At 36.8% G+C, this 24,456-nt stretch overlaps 1 protein-coding gene across 12 annotated transcripts in view; it reads left to right on the forward strand.

Moving 5' to 3' along the window:
- nrcama (neuronal cell adhesion molecule a) overlaps positions 1-24,456 on the forward strand; it is a 141,938-nt gene that overhangs the window by 42,598 nt on the left and 74,884 nt on the right. For 7 of the 12 annotated variants that reach the window (XM_062066541.1, XM_062066547.1, XM_062066543.1 and 4 more), the window contains exons 2-3: positions 20,421-20,519; positions 20,678-20,695. In XM_062066541.1, the coding sequence (XP_061922525.1) occupies positions 20,438-20,519; positions 20,678-20,695 (100 nt within the window). In that variant the 5' untranslated portion in view covers positions 20,421-20,437. The remainder of the gene's footprint in view (positions 1-20,420; positions 20,520-20,677; positions 20,696-24,456) is intronic. The other 5 variants (XM_062066542.1, XM_062066552.1, XM_062066551.1 and 2 more) reach the window with 1 other exon arrangement.

The following is a 24,456-nucleotide window of genomic DNA, read 5'->3' on the forward strand; positions in this document are numbered from 1 at the left end:
CCAAAGTGCGGCCCGTGGGCCATTTGCGGCCCGCAGGTAATTGTTTACATTCTGCAAAAATTGCAAAATTGATAATATTGCAAAAATTAAAAAAAAACATTTTATGCTAGGTTCACACCAACGGCGCTTTAAAGCGGCATGCAAAGCGGCGTTAAAGCGTAACAAAGCCTGATTAAAGCGCGAGGGTCCTAATGGATCGTGGGAAAGCTTGTAGTGAAGCGGGACATGCGGCAAGTTCGCCAAAATTTTTTAAACGGTTTAAAAAAATTCCGCGCTCTGTCAAGAACGGAATAAAGCGCAGAGAGCGTATCAAAGCGGGACAAAGCTCAGCAAAGCTTGACTCAAAGCGTAGGAAAGCTTAACAGATCTTGGTTGAAAGCGCAATAGGAAGTGACTGTGATATTGACTAGTGACATTGAAACTTGATGTAAAACCAACACAGGATTACAAATCCATTCTCTTTTGCATCATTGCCTTTTTTATACCATGATCATTGTTTCTGCACTTCTGCTGTTTGATGTTGCACTTTGACATTACTGTCTATCATTTTTCTGTATGAAAATGTTAAAAATAAAGAGAATATGTTACGTTTAAAAGAAATGCCTTTTATTATTGTCAAGTAGCATAAGAAATGAAAGATATTTATTAAGATGACAAAGAAATAAAAGAAATGAAGATATAAAACATAATATAACGGGAAAAAAAGAGAAATTGAAAAAATAAATGAATATAAAAAATAAAAGAAATGCCTTTTATTATTGTCAACTAGCATAAGAAATGAAAGATAGATATTTATTAAGATGACAAAGAAATAAAAGAAATGAAGATATAAAACATAATAAATAATAAACATAATATAACGGAAAAAAAAGAGAAAGTGAAAAAATAAATGAATATAAAAAATGTGTGGAAAACAGTATACTGAGTTTTCCACATTTTTTTCTTATTTTTGTTGTAACAATGCACAACAGAGCTTGATAATCGTGTCAGAGCCTGATTTAAAGCGTCATGATTGCATCAAAGCTAAATAAAGTTCAATAAAGCGTAATAAAACGTATCAAAGCGTGATTTAAAGCGTATCAAAAGCGGGATCAAATCGTGAGGAACGGTAACAAAGCGGCAACTAATTTGTATCAGAGCGTATCAAAGCATAACATTACTTCGGAGATCGGGATATTCGTGGGAAAATGGACAAAAATGACGGCGCTTTGCTCGCCGCTTTAAAGCGCGGCAAGCGCCGTCGGTGTGAACCAGGCATTAAAAAAAGTGGAATGAGGTGAAATCTAACCAGAAAAAGTTGCAATGTTGATACAATGTTGCGATACTAATGAATCATATTCGGTACTATATCGCTTCTAAAAACTACCGGTCCCCCATTGTCGTCGTCACGTCACGTCGTGTCATTGCTGGTTTACGAGCAGAGGAGCATGTTCGGCAGCGCGCAATCACAGAGTACTTACAAGCAGACACAGTGTGTGGACAGAAAAGGGAGAATGGACGCATTTTGGCTTAAAAACTAAAGATAAAGGTGAAGTTACAACACTGAAACGCCCTCAGGAAGAGGTGCTTTAAGACATGGCTAGCTAGCTAGCGGCTAGCTACTTCTAAATCACTAATCCTCGCCTGCATGGCGACAAATAAAGTACGTTTCTTACAAGTATCATCCCTGCAGGACGAGGAATAGCTAAACATGCTTCACTACACACCGTAGCTCACCGTGTTCACAATGTAAACAAACGCCATGGGTGGATCTACACCTGACATCCACTGTAATGATACCAAGTACAGGAGCGTATCTTGTCAATACTACTATCCTAACATTGATATTTTTTAGCATCACAAAATATTATTTGTTTCTTTGTTTATAAACTCAGGAAATACGTCCCTGGACACATGAGGACTTTGAATATGACCAATGTATGATCCTGTAACGACTTGGTATCGGATTGATACCCAAATTTGTGGTTTTGATTGATTGATTGAAGCTTTTATTAGTAGATTGCACAGTTCAGGACATATTCCGTACAATTGACCACTAAATGGTAACACCCCAATAAGTTTTTCAACTTGTTTAAGTCGGGGTCCACGTTAATCAATTCGTGGTATCATCCAAAACTAATGTAAAGCATCCAAACAAGAGAAGAATAAGTGATTATTACATTTGAACAGAAGTGTAGATAGAACATGTTAAAAGAGAAAGTAAGCAGATATTAACAGTAAATGAACAAGTAGATCAATAATCAATTTTTTACCACTTGTCCTTAATAATGTTGACAAAATAATAGAATGTGAAATGACACAGTATGTTACTGCATATGTCAGCAGCTACATTAGGAGCCTTTGTTTGTTTACTTACTACTAAAAGAGAAGTTATCTTGTATGTTCACTATTTTATTTAAGGACAAACTTGCAACAAGAAACATATGTTTAAAGGCCTACTGAAATGAATTTTTTTTATTTAAACGGGGATAGCAGATCCATTCTATGTGTCATACTTGATCATTTCGCGATATTGCCATATTTTCGCTGAAAGGATTTAGTAGAGAACAATGACGATAAAGTTCGCAACTTTTGGTCTCTGATTAAAAAAAAGCCTTGCCTGTACCGGAAGTAGCGTGACGACACCGGAGGAAGGACTGCTCATATTTTCCTATTGTTTACACCAGCAGCGAGAAAGATTCGGACCGAGAAAGCGACGATTACCCCATTAATTTGAGCGAGGATGAAAGATTTGTGGATGAGGAACGTTACAGTGAAGGACTAGCGTGCAGTGCAGGACGTATCTTTTTTCGCTCTGACCGTAACTTAGGTACAAGCTGGCTCATTGGATTCCACACTTTCTCCTTTTTCTATTGTGGATCACGGATTTGTATTTTAAACCACCTCGGATACTATATCCTCTTGAAAATGACAGTCGAGAACGCGAAATGGACATTCACAGTGACTTTTATCTCCACGACAATACATCGGTGAAGCTCTTTAGCTACTGAGCTAACGTGATAGCATCAGGCTTTACTGCATATAGAAACAAAACAAATAAGTCCCTGACTGGAAGGATAGACAGAAGATCAACAATACTACCAAACTCTGGACATGTAACTACACGGTTAATGCTGTCCAGCCTGGCGAAGCTTAACAATGCTGTTGCTAACGACGCCATTGAAGCTAACTTAGCTACGGAACCTCGACAGAGCTATGCTAAAAACATTAGCTCTCCACCTACGCCAGCTGTCATCTGCTCAACACGACCCGTGCTCACCTGCGTTCCAGCGATCGACGGTACGACGGAGGACTTCACCCGATCGCCGATGCAGTTGGCGGCTAGCGCCGGCTAGCGCGTCTGCTATTCAAGTAAGTCCTCCTGGTTGTGTTGCTGCAGCCAGCCGCTAATACACAGATCCCACCTACAGCTTTCTTCTTTGCAGTCTCCATTGTTCATTAAACAAATTGCAAAAGATTCACCAACACAGATGTCCAGAATACTGTGGAATTTTGAGATGAAAACAGAGCTTTTTGAATTGTATTCAATGGGCTCCGAATACTTCCGCTTCAATTGTTGACGTCACGCTCATACGTCATCATATCGAAACGTTTTCAACCGGAATTTTGCCGGGAATTTTAAAATGTCACTTTATAAGTTAACCCGGCCGTATTGGCATGTGTTGCAATGTTAAGATTTCATCATTGATATATAAACTATCAGACTGCGTGGTCCTTAGTGTCAGGACTGGGTCTATGGCGTGGTTTGTTCTCCCAGAAGGCAATGAAAAATTGGCGCGTGCAAGACGTGAATTTAAATACATTTTTAATTCTAACTCAAAAAAAGTACAAACAAAAGGGTACAAACAAAAGGCGCTCACAGCGGAGGTAAAAAAAACTTCACTAGGAAAAAACAAAAGGCGCGCACAATGGCGGAGAACTATGAACATTTAAACAAAAACTTACGTGACAAGAAATGCAACAAGAACTAACGTGACAAGGAACTGTGGACATGGCATGAATGGGTGGTGTCGCCAGGACGAACAACAGAAACAGAAAAGCCTATATAGTGACATGATAAGTGAAAACAGGTGCGTGACTAACTGTGAACAGGTGCGTGACATGACAATGTGAAAACGTGAGACAGGTGTGTGTGAGTCCAAACGTGGAACAGGTGAAACTAATGAGTAACCATGGAAACAAAACCAGGAAGTGAAACCAGGAACTAAAGAAGTGTCCAAAAAACAAAACAGCACATGGCCAAACAAAAACATGAACACAGACATGACAGAACCCCCCCCTTACGGACAGATCCCAGATGGCCAAAAACAAAAAACAGGATCAAGAGTCATGGGAGGGAGGGAGGGGGACATGGCGGTGGGTCGCCAGACCAGGTGTCCCCGAATCCACCGGGGCAGAGTCAGGTGGCGGCGGCGGGTAGACCGCCGCTGAACCTGACGAGGTGGGCGACCTGGGAATGGCCACATTCGTGGCAGACGATGAGGTCGGCGCACCTGGCGTGGCGGACGCCCATGGAATGGCCACATCCTTGGCCGACGAGGAGGTGGGCGCGTTGTCGTGGCAGGCGGCGAAGCTTGGCGTGGTGCGTCAGGCGGCGAAGCTTGGCGTGGTGCGTCAGGCGGCGAAGCTTGGCGTGGGGGGTCTTTGTCTTGGCGTGGGTGGTCTTGGCCTTGGCGGTCTTGGTCTTGGCAGCGTGGGTCATGGTCTTGGACTTGGCGTGATTGGTCTTGGTGTGGTTGGTCTTTGTCTTGGACTTGGCGTGGCGGTGCTTGGACTTGGTCTTGGTCTTGGTCACTTGGCGGGTCTTGGTCTTGGTCACTTGGCGGGTCTTGGTCTTGGTCACTTGGCGGTTCTTGGTCACTTGGCGGTTCTTGGTCTTGGTCACTTGGCGGGTCTTGGTCACTTGGCGGTTCTTGGTCTTGGTCACTTGGCGGTTCTTGGTCACTTGGCGGTTCTTGGTCACTTGGCGGGTCTTGGTCTTGGTCACTTGGCGGGTCTTGGTCTTGGTCACTTGGCGGGTCTTGGTCACTTGGCGGGTCTTGGTCTTGGTCACTTGGCGGGTCTTGGTCACTTGGCGGGTCTTGGTCACTTGGCGGGTCTTGGTCTTGGCTTTGGTCTTGGCGTGGGGCAGCCACGGGCGGCACTTGGCGGCGTGGGGCAGCCACGGGCGGCACTTGGCGGCGTGGGGCAGCCACGGGCGGCACTTGGCGGCGTGGGGCAGCCACGGGCGGCACTTGGCGGCGTGGGGCAGCCACGGGCGGCACTTGGCGGCGTGGGGCAGCCACGGGCGGCACTTGGCGGCGTGGGGCAGCCACGGGCGGCACTTGGCGGCGTGGGGCAGCCACGGGCGGCACTTGGCGGCGTGGGGCAGCCACGGGCGGCACTTGGCGGCGTGGGGCAGCCACGGGCGGCACTTGGCGGCGTGGGGCTGCGACGGGCGGCACTTGGCGGCGTGGGGCTGCGACGGGCGGCACTTGGCGGCGTGGAGCAGGTACTGGCGGCGCTTGGCGTGGAGCAGGTACTGGCGGCGCTTGGCGTGGAGCAGGTACTGGCGGCGCTTGGCGTGGAGCAGGTACTGGCGGCGCTTGGCGTGGAGCAGGTACTGGCGGCGCTTGGCGTGGAGCAGGTACTGGCGGCGCTTGGCGTGGAGCAGGTACTGGCGGCGCTTGGCGTGGAGCAGGTACTGGCGGCGCTTGGCGTGGAGCAGGTACTGGTGGCGCTTGGCGTGGAGCAGGTACTGGTGGCGCTTGGCGTGGAGCAGGTACTGGTGGCGCTTGGCGTGGAGCAGGTACTGGTGGCGCTTGGCGTGGAGCTGGGCGTGGAGCAGGTGGATCTTGGCATGGACGAAAAACTGGTGGTGGTGGTCGTGCTGGTGGCTGTGGCTTGGCAGGTCGAAAGACAGGTGGTGGAGGTCGTGCTGGAGGCTGTGGCTTGGCGTGACGAAAGACAGGTGGTGGTGGTGGCCGAGCTGGAGGCTGTGGCTTGGCATGACGATGCTGACCCACCCCACCTGAACAATTCCCAGCCCTAGCCCCCCCGTCAAGGAGCGGATCCCAGACGCGCTCCCCGCAGTCTGGAACCGTCTTTTGGGGTGGGCGGAGGGGGTTCAGGAGGAGGGCAGAATCCTCCCCTCTAAATTGTCCAAAAGGTCTTTCGTTCCCCCCCACCTGGGCTTTTGTGGGTGAAAAAAAAATTTCTGACTTGGGCGTGGCATGAGTCCTGGGGGGCGGGGCATGAAAATTGGGTGACTGTGATTGACAGGATCTGATTTCTAAAAACATGTCTTGGTAATATTTAATCATGGATTTAGAGTCTTTGGTTGGATGTGGCTGACAAGAAAAAGAGTTCAGGGGAAAAAAATCCATGACGTCACCCACTGGCAGCGGCGTGACGTCGTCCTGGGGAAGCCGGGCTGGCTGCAGCTCGTTTCCGCCCGGAGGGGGAGGAGCTTGCGGGAACGATGCGTCCTTTCCAATGCTTGTGGAAGCCCTCCCTGACGTCCTTCGTTGGGAGCGGCGCTTCCGGGACTGCGGTGACGCAGCGCCATCCTCGGACCATAGGGAGCTGATCGGCACCAGTTTGCCGGTCGGACCCCACATGAGATCCCTGCGCTCCATGGGGGAATGGCGGAGTGTCTCGGCTTCCATGGCGCGCAGGACCTCCCACGTTACCTCGTCAAAATTGTCCCATTTTTTTGCGGGAGAGCTCTCGTGCTGGCGACATCTGTCAAGACTTGGTCTATGGCGTGGTTTACTCTCCCGTGGTGCAAAAGAATTGGAACGGACGTGGCGTGCAGGTAAAGACATATTTAATTATTACTATAAACTCAAACAAAAGGTACAAACAAAAGGCGCTCACAGCGGAGGTAAAAAAAACTTCACTAGGAAAAAACAAAAGGCGCGCACAATGGCGGAGAACTATGAACATTTAAACAAAAACTTACGTGACAAGAAATGCAACAAGAACTAACGTGACAAGGAACTGTGGACATGGCATGAATGGGTGGTGTCGCCAGGACGAACAACAGAAACAGAAAAGCCTATATAGTGACATGATAAGTGAAAACAGGTGCGTGACTAACTGTGAACAGGTGCGTGACATGACAATGTGAAAACGTGAGACAGGTGTGTGTGAGTCCAAACGTGGAACAGGTGAAACTAATGAGTAACCATGGAAACAAAACCAGGAAGTGAAACCAGGAACTAAAGAAGTGTCCAAAAAACAAAACAGCACATGGCCAAACAAAAACATGAACACAGACATGACACTTAGTAGTGGCTTTCAGTAGGCCTTTAATGTACCGTAAGATTAAAAAAAATAAAATAGAGCCAATAATGCAATTTTTTTGTGGTCCCCTTTATTTAGAAAAGTATCGAAATACATTTTATTGGTATCGGGACAACACTACCACCTCATCTGGCTCCTCTCGAGCACCAACTAGATTAATTTCAATTCATTTCAATTGGAGATGTTGTTATGAGTGTTCTTAGTTAAGAACTCTGTCACAGAACCAATCAAGCTCGCGATTATTATTTACCTGTCTGTATTATCAAATGCCAGGTTCATACTTGCCAACCCTCCCGTTTTTAGCGGGAGTATTCAGTGCCTCTCCCGACAACCTCCCGGCAGAGATTTTCTCCCGACAAACTCCCGGTATTCAGCCGGAGCTGGAGGCCACGCCCCCTCCAGCTCAATGCGGACCTGAGACTGAGTGGGGACAGCCTGTTCTCACGTCCGCTTTCCCACAATATGAACAGCTTGCCTGCCCAATGGCGTCATAACATCTAGGGCTTTTAGAGAGTAGAGTGCACCACTGCGCACACAACAAGGAGACGAAGCAGAAGAACGAGGAAATTACAGACACGGCGACGCCGTCGACGGGCAAGATGAAGAAATACGCTTGCAAGTTCCAAAACGAATGGAAACAAGAATTTCAGCTCATCCAGGACAGTTCGAAGGGGAAGGTGTATGTTGCCTGTAAATATGTAGAACAGACTTCTCCATTGAACACGGCGGCCGAAATGATATACTCATCATGAACGGAGAAGTTAAACAGGACAATACTGCCATCTAATGGATAGCCACCGGAACACTGAAATTCAAGTATTTCTTTTATGTAAATAAAATAAATATATATATATATAGCTAGAATTCACTGAATTTCAAGTATTTCATACATATATATATATATTAGGGATGTCCGATAATGGCTTTTTGCCGATATCCGATATTCCGATATTGTCCAACTCTTTAATTACCGATACCGATATCAACCGATACCAATATCAACCGATATATGCAGTCGTGGAATTAACACATTATTATGCCTAATTTGGACAACCAGGTATGGTGAAGATAAGGTACTTTTTAAAAAAATTAGTAAAATAAGATAAATAAATTAAAAACATTTTCTTGAATAAAAAAGAAAGTAAAACAATATAAAAACAGTTACATAGAAACTAGTAATGAATGAAAATTAGTAAAATTAACTGTTAAAGGTTAGTACTATTAGTGGAGCAGCAGCACGCACAATCATGTGTGCTTACGGACTGTATCCCTTGCAGACTGTATTGATATATATTGATATATAATGTAGGAAGCAGAATATTGATAACAGAAAGAAACAACCCTTTTGTGTGAATGAGTGTAAATGGGGGAGGGAGGTTTTTTGGGTTGGTGCACTAATTGTAAGTGTATCTTGTGTTTTTTATGTTCATTTAATAAAAAAAAAACTAAAAAAAACAAAACAAACGATACCGATAATAAAAAAAAACGATACCGATAATTTCCGATATTACATTTTAACGCATATATCGGCCGATAATATCGGCCTGCCGATATTATCGGACATCTCTAATATATATATATATATATATATATATATATATATATATATATATATATATATATATATATATATATATATATATATATGTATGTATATATATATATATATATATATATATATATATATATATATATATATATGTATGTATATATATGAAATACTCGAGTTGGTGAATTCTAGCTGTAAATAACCACGCCCCCACCCCCGACCAAGCCCCGCCCCACCCACCCCCCACACCTACCCCTACCCCCCACCTCCCGATATTGGAGGTCTCAAGGTTGGCAAGTATGGCCAGGTTACACTTGTCTTCAAGGGACTTGCGATCATGCAGAAAGTCGTTTTTTTGCATCAGAAAGTCACAGTGCATGTCGGGGGTTTCATGTTTACCCCATAATGAACCACAGCTCGCCAGTTCCGGCAGGACTCGTGCAGCTCCAGACAAAGATGCTACCACCACCATGACACAACTATCTTGACACCCGCATGTGTTGTCAGTTATTTAGACCAGTGTTTTTCAACCACTGTGCCTAGTGTGCCGCGAGATACAGTTTGGTGTGCCGTGGGAGATTATCTCGTATTACCTATTTGGGTTAAAAATAATTTTTGCAAACCAATAATTATAGTCTGCAAAATTATGTGTAGTTGTTGAGTGTCAGTGTTGTCAAGAGCTCGGCAGAGTAACCGTGTAATACTCTTCCATATCAGCAGGTAGCTAATTGCTTTGTAGATGTCGGAAACAGCGGGAGGCAGTGTGCAGGTAAAAAGTTATCTAATGCTTAAACCAAAAATAAACAAAAGGTGAGTTCCCCTTAGAAAAGGCAGTGAAACTTAAGGAAGGCTATGCAGAACGAAACTGGCTACAAAGTAAACAAAAACAGAATGCTGGACGACAGCAAAGACTTACTGTGGAGCCAAGACGGCGTCCACAATGTACATCCGAACATGACATGACAATCAACAATGTCCCCACAAAGAAGGATAAAAACAACTGAAATATTCTTGATTGCTAAAACAAAGTAGCAGCGGCACTAGATACAGTCTGGTGTGCCGTGTGGGAGATTATGTAATTTCACCTATTTGGGGTAAAAATATTTTTTGCAAACAAGTAATTATAGTCTGCAAATAATGTGCCGTTGTTGAGTGTCGGTGCCGTCTAGAGCTTGGCAGCGTAACAATGTTATACTCTTCCATATCAGTAGGTAGCTAATTGCTTTGTAGATGTCGGAACATGGTTTGTCGTGATCCCAATATGCAGATGACAGTGGGAGGCGGCATGCAGGTGAAAAGGTATCTTATGCTAAAACCAAAAATAAACAAAAGGTGAGTGCCCCTAAGAAAAGGCATTGAAGCTTAGGGAACAAAACTCAACCTGAACTGGCTACAAAGTAAACAAAAACAGAATGCTGGACGACAGCAAAGACTTACAGCGTGTTGAGCAAAGATGGCGTCCACAAAGTACATCCGAACATGACATGACAATCAACAATGTACCCACAAAGAAGGATAGCAACAACTTAAAATATTCTTGATTGCGAAACCAAAGCATATGCGGGAAATATCGCTCAAAGGAAGACATGAAACTGCTGCAGGAAAATACCAAAAAAAGAGAAAAAGCCACCAAAATAGGAGCACAAGACAAGAACTAAAACACTACACACAGGAAAACAGCAAAAAAGTCCAAATAAGTCACGGCGTGATGTGACAGGTGGTGACAGTACACCTACTTGGAGACAAGAGCTATAGTGATGCATGCTTGGTTATGCTTTAAAGTCATATCCAACAACGACTTTTTACTGTCAACTGAGTTTGTTTTTTTTAATGATTTCTGCTGGTGGTGTGCCTCCGCATTTTTTCAACGCAAAAAAAATGTGCCTTGGCTCAAAAAAGGTTGAAAAACACTGATTTAGACAACGGTGATGTGTTGACTCATGTTCAGCGGAAAGTATACTGCTAAACAAGCTGTACACGGACTACTCACAGTACATCCAGACTCACCTCCCGCCCTATAGTAGCCCTTGTCGTTTCAGCGCTATCCTATCGGTAAACAACACACGGGCGGGGTTGGGGGGGGGACAATGGAATGCAGCGGATGTAAGAGAGACGGCGTGCTGACCATCAGCACTTTACAAAAGCCTGGTCAGGCAGGGATTGTGTGGACGATGCGAGAACAACAAAATGAGATGGTCTGTTGTGATTACATGTGATGCAGTCAGCAGTGAAATGGTGAGGTTGGTTTGGTTCCTTCAGCTTACTTTGGGAACATGTCATGTTTGCATCCCACTTTCACTCAACGCTGGCCCAGACAATGTCAACATGAAGAAAGTGCGTCAATAGCCAGGTATTGTGTGCACTGAGCTCAAAAGAAGTCGACATTTACTCAGCTATATTTGTGTTTTTAACTAGGCAGCCCGACTGGAGGCTGGCATTTCTCATACGTCTTTGTCATTTAACAGCTGCACGATGTCATCTCCAACTACAAAGTACTCAGTCCCTATTTTATTGTCCCTTTTTTCAGCACAAAAACACAGACTTCCTTTTCTAATCAGGAGCATTTTCTCCACAAATGATGTTCTTCATTCTGGTAAACTGACACTAAACATCACACTTTATAGATTGTAGGGGTGTGGGGAAAAAATCGATTCAAATTCGAATCGCAATTCTCACGTTGTGTGATTCAGAATCGATTCTCATTTTTTAAAAATCGATTTTTTAAATTTTTTTTTTTTTTTTTTTTTTTTAAATTAATCAATCCAAGAAAACAATACACAGCAATACCATAACAATGCAATCCAATTCCAAAACCAAACCCGACCCAGCAACACTCAGAAGTGCAATAAACAGAGCAATTACCATACCATACCATACCAACTTTATTTATAAAGCCCTTTAAAGGCCTACTGAAAGCCACTACTACCGACCACGCAGTCTGATAGTTTATATATCAATGATGAAATCTTAACATTGCAACACATGCCAATACGGACGGGTTAACTTATAAAGTGACTTTTAAAACTTCCCGGGAAATATCCGGCTGAAACGTCGCGGTATGATGTCGTATGCGCGTGACGAAGTCAGAGTAACGGAAGTTATGGTACCCGTAGAATCCTATACAAAAAGCTCTGTTTTCATTTCATAATTCCACAGTATTCTGGACATCTTTTGCAATTTGTTTAATGAACAATGAAGGCTGCAAAGAAGACAGTTGTAGGTGGGATCGGTGTATTAGCAGCGGACTACAGCAACACAACCAGGAGGACTTTGTTGGAGCGCTAGCCGCGCAAGCCGCGCCAGTTGCCGACCTCACCTTGACTTCCTACGTCTCCAGGCCGCCAAACGCATCGGGTGAAGTCCTTCGTCCTTCTGCCGATCGCTGGAACGCAGGTGAGCACGGGTGTTGATGAGCAGATGAGGGCTGGCTGGCGTAGGTGGAGAGCTAATGTTTTTAGCATAGCTCTGTGAGGTCCCGTTGCTAAGTTGCTAAGTTAGCTTCAATGGCGTCGTTAGCACAGCATTGTTAACCTTCGCCAGCCTGGAAAGCATTAACCGTGTATTTACATGTCCACGGTTTAATAGTATTGTTGATTTTCTATCTATCCTTCCTTCTATCCTTTATTTTTTTGTTTCTATATGCAGTTAAAGCACGATGCTATCACGTTAGCTCGTAGCTAAAGCATTTCGCCGATGTATTGTCGTGGAGATAAAAGGCACTGAATGTCCATTTTGCGTTCTCGACTCTCATTTTCAAGAGGATATAGTATCCCAGGTGGTTTAAAATACAAATCCGTGATCCACAATAGAAAAAGGAGAGTGTGGAATCCAATGAGCCAGCTTGTACCTAAGTTACGGTCAGAGCGAAAAAAGATACGTCCATCACTGCCTCTCAAGTCCTTCACTGTAACGTTCCTCATCTACGAATCTTTCATCCTCGCTCAAATTAATGGGGTAATCATCACTTTCTCGGTCCGAATCTCTCTCGCTCCATTGTAAACAACGGGGAATTGTGAGGAATACTAGCTCCTGTGACGTCACGCTACTTCCGCTACAGGCAAGGCTTTTTTTTATCAGCGAGCAAAAGTTGCGAACTTTATTGTCGATTTTCTCTACTAAATCCTTTCAGCAAAAATATGGCAATATCGCGAAATGATCAAGTATGACACATAGAATGGATCTGCTATTCCCGTTTAAATTAAAAAAAATCATTTCAGTAGGCCTTTAAAAACAACCACAGTTGAAAAACAAAGGGCTGTACACCACAAAGAAATAAAGGCAAAGGACAGACTAAAAGATAAAATTTAAAACAGAAGTAAAATACACATTAAAAAAGCAAATACAAAATTACCCTAAGAACAATTTTGTTAGATAAAAAGCAGTTAAAAAAGTTAAAAACAGTTTAAAGTCTTATGCTGGGTTAAAAGCCAGTGAATAAAAATGGGTTTTAAGAAGGGTCCTAAAAATAGCCAAAGAAGGGGCCTGTCTCACATGGAGTGGAAGATCATTCCAGAGTTTGGGGCCCGCAACAGAGAAGGCTCTGTCCCCCCTGAGCTTACGCTTTCTCCGAACTTCTGCCGGCAGACTGTTGCTATTTTAACTCTCCTCGTGCATCAGGCCGTGGAGGAGGAACGGCGACACTTTATAAAAATGACTATTTGAGGCAATAATGTTTTAACCAGGTTTTTTTACCCTCTGACTGTTTTTTCTAGCACAGAGTCTGTTTTTTTCTGACACTGAGAAACTTAATGTATCGTTTGACTCCACCTGTGACACAGTCTTGAACTCAGTGGCTCCTTCAAAAACACTCCGAAGTGCAATAAACAGAGCAATTACCATACCATACCATACCATACCAACTTTATTTATAAAGCCCTTTAAAAACAACCACAGTTGAAAAACAAAGGGCTGTACACCACAATTGAGAGGAGACACAAACATGACACGGAGCAAACCAAAAGTAGTGAAACAAAAATGAATATTATCAACAACAGTATCGATATTAGTTACAATTTCAACATAGCAGTGATTAAAAATCCCTCATTGACATTATCATTAGACATTTACTTTATGAGATGCGATGCCACTGGGACACTATTGTTCATTTTTTTTATTTTTTTTTTTTTATTAATGTTTGTAATGATAATATCAATGAGGGATTTTTAATCACTGCTATGTTGAAATTGTTACTAATATTGATACTGTTGTTGATAATATTCATTTTTGTCTCACTACTTTTAGATTGTTCCGTGTCATGTTTGTGTGTCCTCAATTGCTCGGTTTATTGCTATTCTGAATGTTGCTGGGTCGGGTTTTGTTTTGAAATTGTATTGCATTATTATGGTATTGTTGTGTATCGTTTTCATTAAAAAAAAAAAAAAAAAAAAATCGTTTTTGAATCGAGAATCGTGTTGAATTTAAAAAAAAATCGATTCTGAATCGAATCGTGACCCCAAGAATCGATTTTGAATCGAATCGTGGGACACCCAAAGATTCCCAGCCCTAATAGATTGTATTTGTTTAAGTGTGTTGATGTGTGACAATTCCTCGCTCATGTGCCTCATCAGGCTGCCAGCCCTCGGTGTCTCTCAGCGTGACTGAAGGCTGTGTAGTGACCAACTTCTGGCATGTTGCTTTAGGGACACGTGTCAAGAGAGCTTCATGTCATCTTCTGCTGTTGTTGTTGCATGCCGTCCAATTGAGTCATGTGACCGAGAACTTTGAAACGGACTCTGTAGAAATAATGAGGCATTGAGAGGGACAAAGATGCAGTGGCTGAAGCAGTGACTGTGCTGCAGGGTGACTCTTTGACATTCAACCCCCCCCTGTCCCCAAATGAGTCAGAGGGTAGAGGAGGATGAAACGTCCACTAGTTATAAACTCATTTATTTTCAGTTCAGCTTGTCATCAACATTTTACATTCAGGCTTTGTGTGCTATATTTGAGAATATCACAGCCAGAAAAATGTCTGCTACCCAAAAAACTGTTTTTTTTTTTTTTTTTTAAATGTTTTTTTTTTTTTTTTTTTTTTTACAATTTTTAAATTTATTTGTATTTTTATGTTTACTATTTTATTATTTATTTTTATTTTTGGGTTTTGAAGCCAAAACTATTTTTGCACTGAATTTTGTTACACTGATTTTTTTACACACTAAATTGAAAAAAACAACAACAGTATTTTAACAAACGGAATTTTTAAACATACAAATTTTGCTCACAATTTTGTATTTAATCAAATTGTCATCATAATTTGATATAAAACTATTTTTTTTACATTGAATTTTTATACAGTACATTTGTATCAACTGATTGTTTTACATTGCATTTTTTACACTGATTTTTTACACACTGAATTTAAAAAATATATATTTTAACAAACTGAATTTTTAAACATACAAATTTTGCTCACACATTTGTATTTGATCAAATTGTCATCATAAATTGATGTAAAAAAAAAAAGAATACATTGAATTTTTATACTGTAAATTTTTCTAAACGTATTTTTTTACATTGCATTTTTTACACGCTGAATTAAAAAATAATTTATTTGAAAAAACTGAATTTTTAAACATAAAAATTTTGCTCACAAATTTGTATTTAATCAAATTGTCATCATAATTTGATATAAAACTATTTTTTTTTACATTAAATTTTTATACAGTACATTTGTATCAACTGATTGTTTTACATTGCATTTTTTACACGGATTTTTTACACACTGAATTAAAAAAAAAATATTTTAACAAACTGAATTTTTAAGCATACAAATTTTGCTCACACATTTGTATTTGATCAAATTGTCATCATAAATTGATGTAAAAAAAAAAAGAATACATTGAATTTTTATACAGTACATTTTTATAAACTTATTTTTTTACATTGCATTTTTTACACGCTGAATTAAAAAATAATTTATTTTAACAAACTGAATTTTTAAACATAAAAATGTTGCTCACAAATTTGTATTTAATCAAATTGTCATCATAATTTGATATAAAACTATTTTTTTTACATTGAATTTTTATACAGTACATTTGTATCAACTGATTGTTTTACATTGCATTTTTTACACAGATTTTTTACACACTGAATTAAAAAAATATATATTTTAACAAACTGAATTTTTAAGCATACAAATTTTGCTCACACATTTGTATTTGATCAAATTGTCATAAATTGATGTAAAAAAAAAAAGAATACATTGAATTTTTATACAGTACATTTTTCTAAACATATTTTTTTACATTGCATTTTTTACACGCTGAATTAAAAAATAATTTATTTTAACAAACTGAATTTTCAAACATACATATTTTGCTCACAAATTTGTATTTAATCAAATTGTCATCATAAATTGATGTAAAAAAAAAGAATACATTGAATTTTTATACAGTACATTTTTATAAACTTATTTTTTTACATTGCATTTTTTACACGCTGAATTAAAAAATAATTTATTTTAACAAACTGAATTTTTAAACATAAAAATGTTGCTCACAAATTTGTATTTAATCAAATTGTCATCATAATTTGATATAAAACTATTTTTTTACATTGAATTTTTATACAGTACATTTGTATCATCTGATTGTTTTACATTGCATTTTTTACACGGATTTTTTACACACTGAATTTAAAAAAAATTATTTTAACAAACTGAATTTTTAAACATACAAATTTTGCTCACACATTTGTATTTGATCAAATTGTCATCATAAATTGATGTAAAAAAAAAAAGAATACATTGAATTTTTATACAGTAAATTTTTCTAAACATATTTTTTTACATTGCATTTTTTACACGCTGAATTAAAAAATAATTTATTTTAACAAACTGAATTTTTAAACATAAAAATGTTGCTCACAAATTCGTATTTAATCAAATTGTCATCATAATTTGATATAAAACTATTTTTTTTACATTGAATTTTTATACAGTACATTTGTATCAACTGATTGTTTTACATTGCATTTTTTACACTGATTTTTTTACACACTGAATTAAAAAAAAATATTTTAACAAACTGAATTTTTAAGCATACAAATTTTGCTCACACATTTGTATTTGATCAAATTGTCATCATAAATTGATGTAAAAAAAAAGAATACATTGAATTTTTATACAGTACATTTTTATAAACTTATTTTTTTACATTGCATTTTTTACACGCTGAATTAAAAAATAATTTATTTTAACAAACTGAATTTTTAAACATAAAAATGTTGCTCACAAATTTGTATTTAATCAAATTGTCATCATAATTTGATATAAAACTATTTTTTTTACATTGAATTTTTATACAGTACATTTGTATCATCTGATTGTTTTACATTGCATTTTTTACACGGATTTTTTACACACTGAATTTAAAAAAAATTATTTTAACAAACTGAATTTTTAAACATACAAATTTTGCTCACACATTTGTATTTGATCAAATTGTCATCATAAATTGATGTAAAAAAAAAGAATACATTGAATTTTTATACAGTAAATTTTTCTAAACATATTTTTTTACATTGCATTTTTTACACGCTGAATTAAAAAATAATTTATTTTAACAAACTGAATTTTTAAACATAAAAATGTTGCTCACAAATTTGTATTTAATCAAATTGTCATCATAATTTGATATAAAACTATTTTTTTTACATTGAATTTTTATACAGTACATTTGTATCAACTGATTGTTTTACATTGCATTTTTTACACTGATTTTTTTACACACTGAATTAAAAAAAAAATATTTTAACAAACTGAATTTTTAAGCATACAAATTTTGCTCACACATTTGTATTTGATCAAATTGTCATCATAAATTGATGTAAAAAAAAAGAATACATTGAATTTTTATACAGTACATTTTTATAAACTTATTTTTTTACATTGCATTTTTTACACGCTGAATTAAAAAATAATTTATTTTAACAAACTGAATTTTTAAACATAAAATGTTGCTCACAAATTTGTATTTAATCAAATTGTCATCATAATTTGATATAAAACTATTTTTTTTACATTGAATTTTTATACAGTACATTTGTATTAACTGATTGTTTTACATTGCATTTTTTACACAGATTTTTTACACACTGAATTAAAAAAATATATATTTTAACAAACTGAATTTTTAAGCATACAAATTTTGCTCACACATTTGTATTTGATCAAATTGTCATCATAAATTGATGTAAAAAAAAAAAGAATACATTGAATTTTTATACAGTACATTTTTCTAAACATATTTTTTTACATTGCATTTTTTACACGCTGAATTAAAAAATAATTTATTTTAACAAACTGAATTTTCAAACATACATATTTTGCTCACAAATTTGTATTTAATCAAATTGTCATCATAAATTGATGTAAAAAAAAAGAATACATTGAATTTTTATACAGTACATTTTTATAAACTTATTTTTTTACATTGCATTTTTTACACGCTGAATTAAAAAATAATTTATTTTAACAAACTGAATTTTTAAACATAAAAATGTTGCTCACAAATTTGTATTTAATCAAATTGTCATCATAATTTGATATAAAACTATTTTTTTTACATTGAATTTTTATACAGTACATTTGTATCATCTGATTGTTTTACATTGCATTTTTTACACGGATTTTTTACACACTGAATTTAAAAAAAATTATTTTAACAAACTGAATTTTTAAACATACAAATTTTGCTCACACATTTGTATTTGATCAAATTGTCATCATAAATTGATGTAAAAAAAAAAAAGAATACATTGAATTTTTATACAGTAAATTTTTCTAAACATATTTTTTTACATTGCATTTTTTACACGCTGAATTAAAAAATAATTTATTTTAACAAACTGAATTTTTAAACATAAAAATGTTGCTCACAAATTTATATTTAATCAAATTGTCATCATAATTTGATATAAAACTATTTTTTTTACATTGAATTTTTATACAGTACATTTGTATCAACTGATTGTTTTACATTGCATTTTTTACACTGATTTTTTTACACACTGAATTAAAAAAAATATATTTTAACAAACTGAATTTTTAAGCATACAAATTTTGCTCACACATTTGTATTTGATCAAATTGTCATCATAAATTGATGTAAAAAAAAAAGAATACATTGAATTTTTATACAGTACATTTTTATAAACTTATTTTTTTACATTGCATTTTTTACACGCTGAATTAAAAAATAATTTTATTTTAACAAACTGAATTTTCAAACAAACATATTTTGCTCACAAATTTGTATTTAATCAAATTGTCATCATAATTTGATATACAACTATTTTTTTACATTGAATTTTTATACAGTACATTTGTATCAACTGATTGTTTTACATTGCATTTTTTACACTGATTTTTTACACACTGATCTAAAAAAATATATATTTTAACAAACTGAATTTTTAAACATACAAATTTTGCTCACACATTTGTATTTGATCAAATTGTCATCATAAATTGATGTAAAAAAAAGAATACATTGAATTTTTATACAGTACATTTTTATAAACTTATTTTTTTACATTGCATTTTTTACACGCTGAATTAAAAGATAATTTATTTTAACAAACTGAATTTTCAAACATAAATATTTTGCTCACAAATTTGTATTTGATCAAATTGTCATCATAAATTGATGTAAAAAAAAAGAATACATTGAATTTTTATACAGTACATTTTTATAAACTTATTTTTTTACATTGCATTTTTTACACAGATTTTTTACACTGAATTAAAAAAAATACCTGTAAAAACTGAATTTTTAAACATACACATTTTGCTCACACATTTGTATTTGATCAAATTGTCATCATAAATTGATGTAAAAAAAAAAAAAGAATACATTGAATTTTTATACAGTACATTTTTATAAACTTATTTTTTTACATTGCATTTTTTACACGCTGAATTAAAAAATAATTTATTTTAACAAACTGAATTTTCAAACATACATATTTTGCTCACAAATTTGTATTGAATAAAATCGTCATCATAATTTGATGTAAAAAATTAAAATCAGTTACACAAAAAAGCTTCCACAATGAAGACACAAATAGACCTCCATACAGCTCTATGAGGTGGTAATCCCACTCTCTCTCACGCTCATATCCCCATCACATGGTCATACATGTCCTCCGGTAGGCTGGCATGACGCATTATTGTAATTAAGCCATATCGTTTTGCATAAAATTGCACCTCACAAATGAGAAGATTTTGCATTGCATCCAGTTGGACAAGTGTGAGCGTAATTACCCTCAGCCTTAGGGCCCATTAGCTCACACATTTTGCATGGATGCATTACGATAAGACATATGAGGTGTAGAACGTAAAGATCCCCTCCATCATTTGAAAGTGTTGAATTGCTGTTATCCTCACAGTTTACTGCTCCCTATTGTCAAAGCTTGTTAATGTCAACATCTCTCTTTACAACGGGCTGCAGAGGCCCGCGGGTCCTCAGTGCTCGTGCTTGTGCTTGGGTGCGCTCGGCTGGCACATGTTTACAGGCCAACACGTGGCAAAATTGGCAGTGTTGTATATGTTGGGTGACTTAAGCCTTTTTTTTTTTTTTTGCAGGGGTAAAGCAGGACAGCATGGACTTCCAGCTGAGCATTGGAGCTCTTCTCATGACGCTCCTGAGTCACATGACGTCAGCGCTGGAAGTGCCTCTTGACCGTAAGCATCAACATCATCCGATACAAGTGCTTTTTGAAAAGTGACATGCAATAACAATTCACTTGAAGCCGTAATATTCCTGCTCACTGCAAAATACTAACAGCATTGCGGTATATTCTATCACTGTGGTTCTGTGCTTTCATGGTGGACAATTAAAGCAAAAGTCCTGGAAGGATGTAAGTGTGCCCCAACTTCTCGTGTGCTAATGTTGTTTGCCGTATCAAAAATGCTTGTTTTGAAGTGTTGTTGGACTCCATGGCGGAAGTATTGGGTCACATTCTAAGACAGGGGTGTCAAACTCATTGAGGCTGCCCTCAGAGGGTCACTCGTAACAGTGAATAATACAGAGTATTTATATAAACGTATAAAGATTCACCTTATGATATTACATAATTGCCTATGCATTTGATTATTACCGTACTTTCCAGGCTTTAGAGCAAGGGTCACCAACGCGGTGCCCGCGGGCACCAGGTAGCCCGTAAGGACCAGATGAGTAGCCCGTCGGCCTGTTCTAAAAATAGCTCAAATAGCAGCACTTACCAGTGAGCTGCCTCTATTTTTTAAATTGTATTTATTTACCAGCAAGCTGGTCTCGCTTTGCCCGACATTTTTAATTCTAAGAGAGACAAAACTCAAATAGAATTTGAAAATCCAAGAAAATATTGTAAAGACGTGGTCTTCACTTGTTTAAATAAATTCATAATTTTTTTTACTTTGCTTCTTATAACTTTCAGAAAGACAATTTTAGAGAAAAAATACAACCTTAAAAATGATTTTAGGATTTTTAAACACATTTACCTTTTTACCTTTTGAATTCCTTACTCTTCTTTCCTGACAATTTAAATCAATGTTCAAGTAAAAAAAAAATTTTGTTGTAAAGAATAATAAATAAATTTTAATTTAATTCTTCATTTTAGCTTCTGTTTTTTCGACGAAGAATATTTGTAAAATATTTCTTCAAACTTATTATGATTAAAATTCAAAAAAATTATTCTGGAAAATCTAGAAAATCTGTAGAATCAAATTGAAATCTTATTTCAAAGTCTTTTGAATTTCTTTTAAAAATTTTGTTCTGGAAAATCTAGAAGAAATAATGATTGGTCTTTGTTAGAAATATAGCTTGGTCCAATTTGTTATATATTCTAACAAAGTGTAGATTGAATTTTAACCTATTTAAAACATGTCATCAAAATTCTAAAATTAATCTTAATCAGGAAAAATTACTAATGATGTTCCATAAATTATTTTTTTAAGTTTTTCTCTTCTTTTTTTCGGTTGAATTTTGAATTTTAAAGAGTCGAAATTGAAGATAAACTATGCTTCAAAATTTAATTGTTATTTTTTTCGTGTTTTCTCCTCTTTTAAACCGTTCAATTAAGTGTAAATATCATTAATTATTAATAATAACATAGAGTTAAAGGTAAATTGAGCAAATTGGCTATTTCTGGCAATTTATTTAAGTGTGTATCAAACTGGTAGCCCTTCGCATTAATCAGTACCCAAGAAGTAGCTCTAGGTTTCAAAAAGGTTGGTGACCCCTGCTTTAGAGCACACCAAATTTTAGAAGTCATAAAAATTTTTACATACCGTATTTTTCGGACTGTAAGGCGCACCTAAAATCCTTTAATTTTCTCAAAAATTGACAGTGCGCCTTGTAACCCGGTGCGCCTGATGTACGGAATAATTCTGGTGGTGCTTACCGACCTCGAAGCATTTCTTATTTGGTACATGGTGTAATGGCAAGCATGACCAGTAGATGGCAGCCGTACATAAGAGATAAGTGTAGACTGCAATATGACACCAGTGAACAACACCAACACTTTAAATGTCCCATTGGAAATATAGAACATGACACACGGCACTCGAAAATCTGTCAAAATGTTTTAGTACGACTTTGAAGCGACTTGAAGATGATCTGTAAAACATTATCTATGCTACATTTTGACCAAATAACCACCATTAGATAGATAGATAGATAGATAGATAGATAGATAGATAGATAGATAGATAGATAGATAGATAGATAGATAGATAGATAGTACTTTATTGATTCCTTCAGGAGAGTTCCCTCAGGAAAATTTAAATTCCAGCAGCAGTGTACAAAATTGTAAAAAGTAAAAAGTAAATAATGGGGGTATAAATGGAGACAAAATAGAAAAATATTACAATAGAATAAAAATAAAAAGCAACGATGAGAATAAAAATATAACAGTAAAATAAGAATGTTATGTTATATTATATGTTATGTAGACCACAAGGAAGTGTTTTCAATTTAGAAAAAAATCATAATATGAAACCTTTAATGCGCCTTTTAATCCGGTGCGCCTTTTGTATGAAAAAAGACCTGAATAGACCTGCTCAACGGCAGTGCGCCTTACAATCCAGTGCGCCCTATGGTCCAGAAAATACGGTGTACTATCTGCACTGGACCATAAAGCGCAGATATATACCGGTACAAAATATTTTGTAAATGTTTATTTACATAACTAGTTGTGTTTTAGATTAGATTTTAGATTTAGATTTTAGATTAGATTTAGATTTATTGGTCCCCGTTGGGGAAATTCATTTTCACTGCCGTACATTTAAACAATAGACATTACTAGAGATGTCCGATAAATGCGTTAACATTTAATATCGGAAATTATCGGTATCGTTTTTTTTTATTATCGGTATCGTTTTTTCAAATTTGTTTTTTTATTATTTTTTTATTTATTTAATCAACATAAAAAACACAAGATACACTTACAATTAGTGCACCAATCCAAAAAACCTCCCTCCCCCATTTACACTCATTCACACAAAAGGGTTGTTTCTTTCTGTTATTAATATTCTGCTTCCTACATTATATATCAATATATATCAATACAGTCTGCAAGGGATACAGTCCGTAAGCACACATGATTGTGCGTGCTGCTGGTCCACTAATAGTACTAACCTTTAACAGTTAATTTTACTCATTTTCATTCATTACTAGTTTCTATGTAACTGTTTTTATATTGTTTTACTTTCTTTTTTATTCAAGAAAATGTTTTTAATTTATTTATTTTATTTTATAAATTTTTTTTAAAAGGACCTTATCTTCACCATACCTGGTTGTCCAAATTAGGCATAATAATGTGTTAATTCCACGACTGCATATATCGGTTGATATCGGTATCGGTTGATAACGGAAACTAACTCCCCAATCAGCTAAACAGATTCAATAACTCCGCTGTCATCTTTTTAGGGAATTTACGAAACTGAAACAATACAAAAGGAATGCCACTACCGTATTTTTCGGACTATAAGTCACAGTATTTTGTAGTTTGGCCGGGGGTGCGACTTATACTCAGGAGCGACTTATGTGTGAAATTATTAACACATTACCGTAAAATATCAAATAATATTATTTAGCTCATTCACGTAAGAGACTAGACGTATAAGATTTCATCGAATTTAGCGATTAGGAGTGACAGATTGTTTGGTAAACGTATAGCATGTTCTATATGTTATAGTTGTTTGAATAACTCTTACGATAATATGTTACGTTAACATACCAGTTGGTTATTTATGCCTCATATAACGTACACTTTTTCAGCCTGTTGTTCACTATTCTTTATTTATTTGAAATTGCCTTTCAAATGTCTATTCTTGGTGTTGGCTTTTATCAAATACATTTCCCCAAAAAATGCGACTTATACTCCAGTGCGACTTATATATGTTTTTTTTCCTTCTTTATTATGCATTTTCGGCCGGTGCGACTTATACTCCGGAGCGACTTACACTCCGAAAAATACGGTATATGTTAGTAATACTAAAGCAGACGGTTGTAAACGTTTTAGCATATTTGCTAATGCTAGCTTAATTACATTACGGAAGCACGTACAAATTTGCCTGAAAACGCTCCTACAGACATCACACAAGGGATGGTTTAAGTAAGTATGAATTGTTTTAGTTA

Source organism: Entelurus aequoreus, linkage group LG12 (assembly GCF_033978785.1).
Source record: "Entelurus aequoreus isolate RoL-2023_Sb linkage group LG12, RoL_Eaeq_v1.1, whole genome shotgun sequence".
Taxonomy (NCBI): Eukaryota; Metazoa; Chordata; class Actinopteri; order Syngnathiformes; family Syngnathidae; genus Entelurus; species Entelurus aequoreus.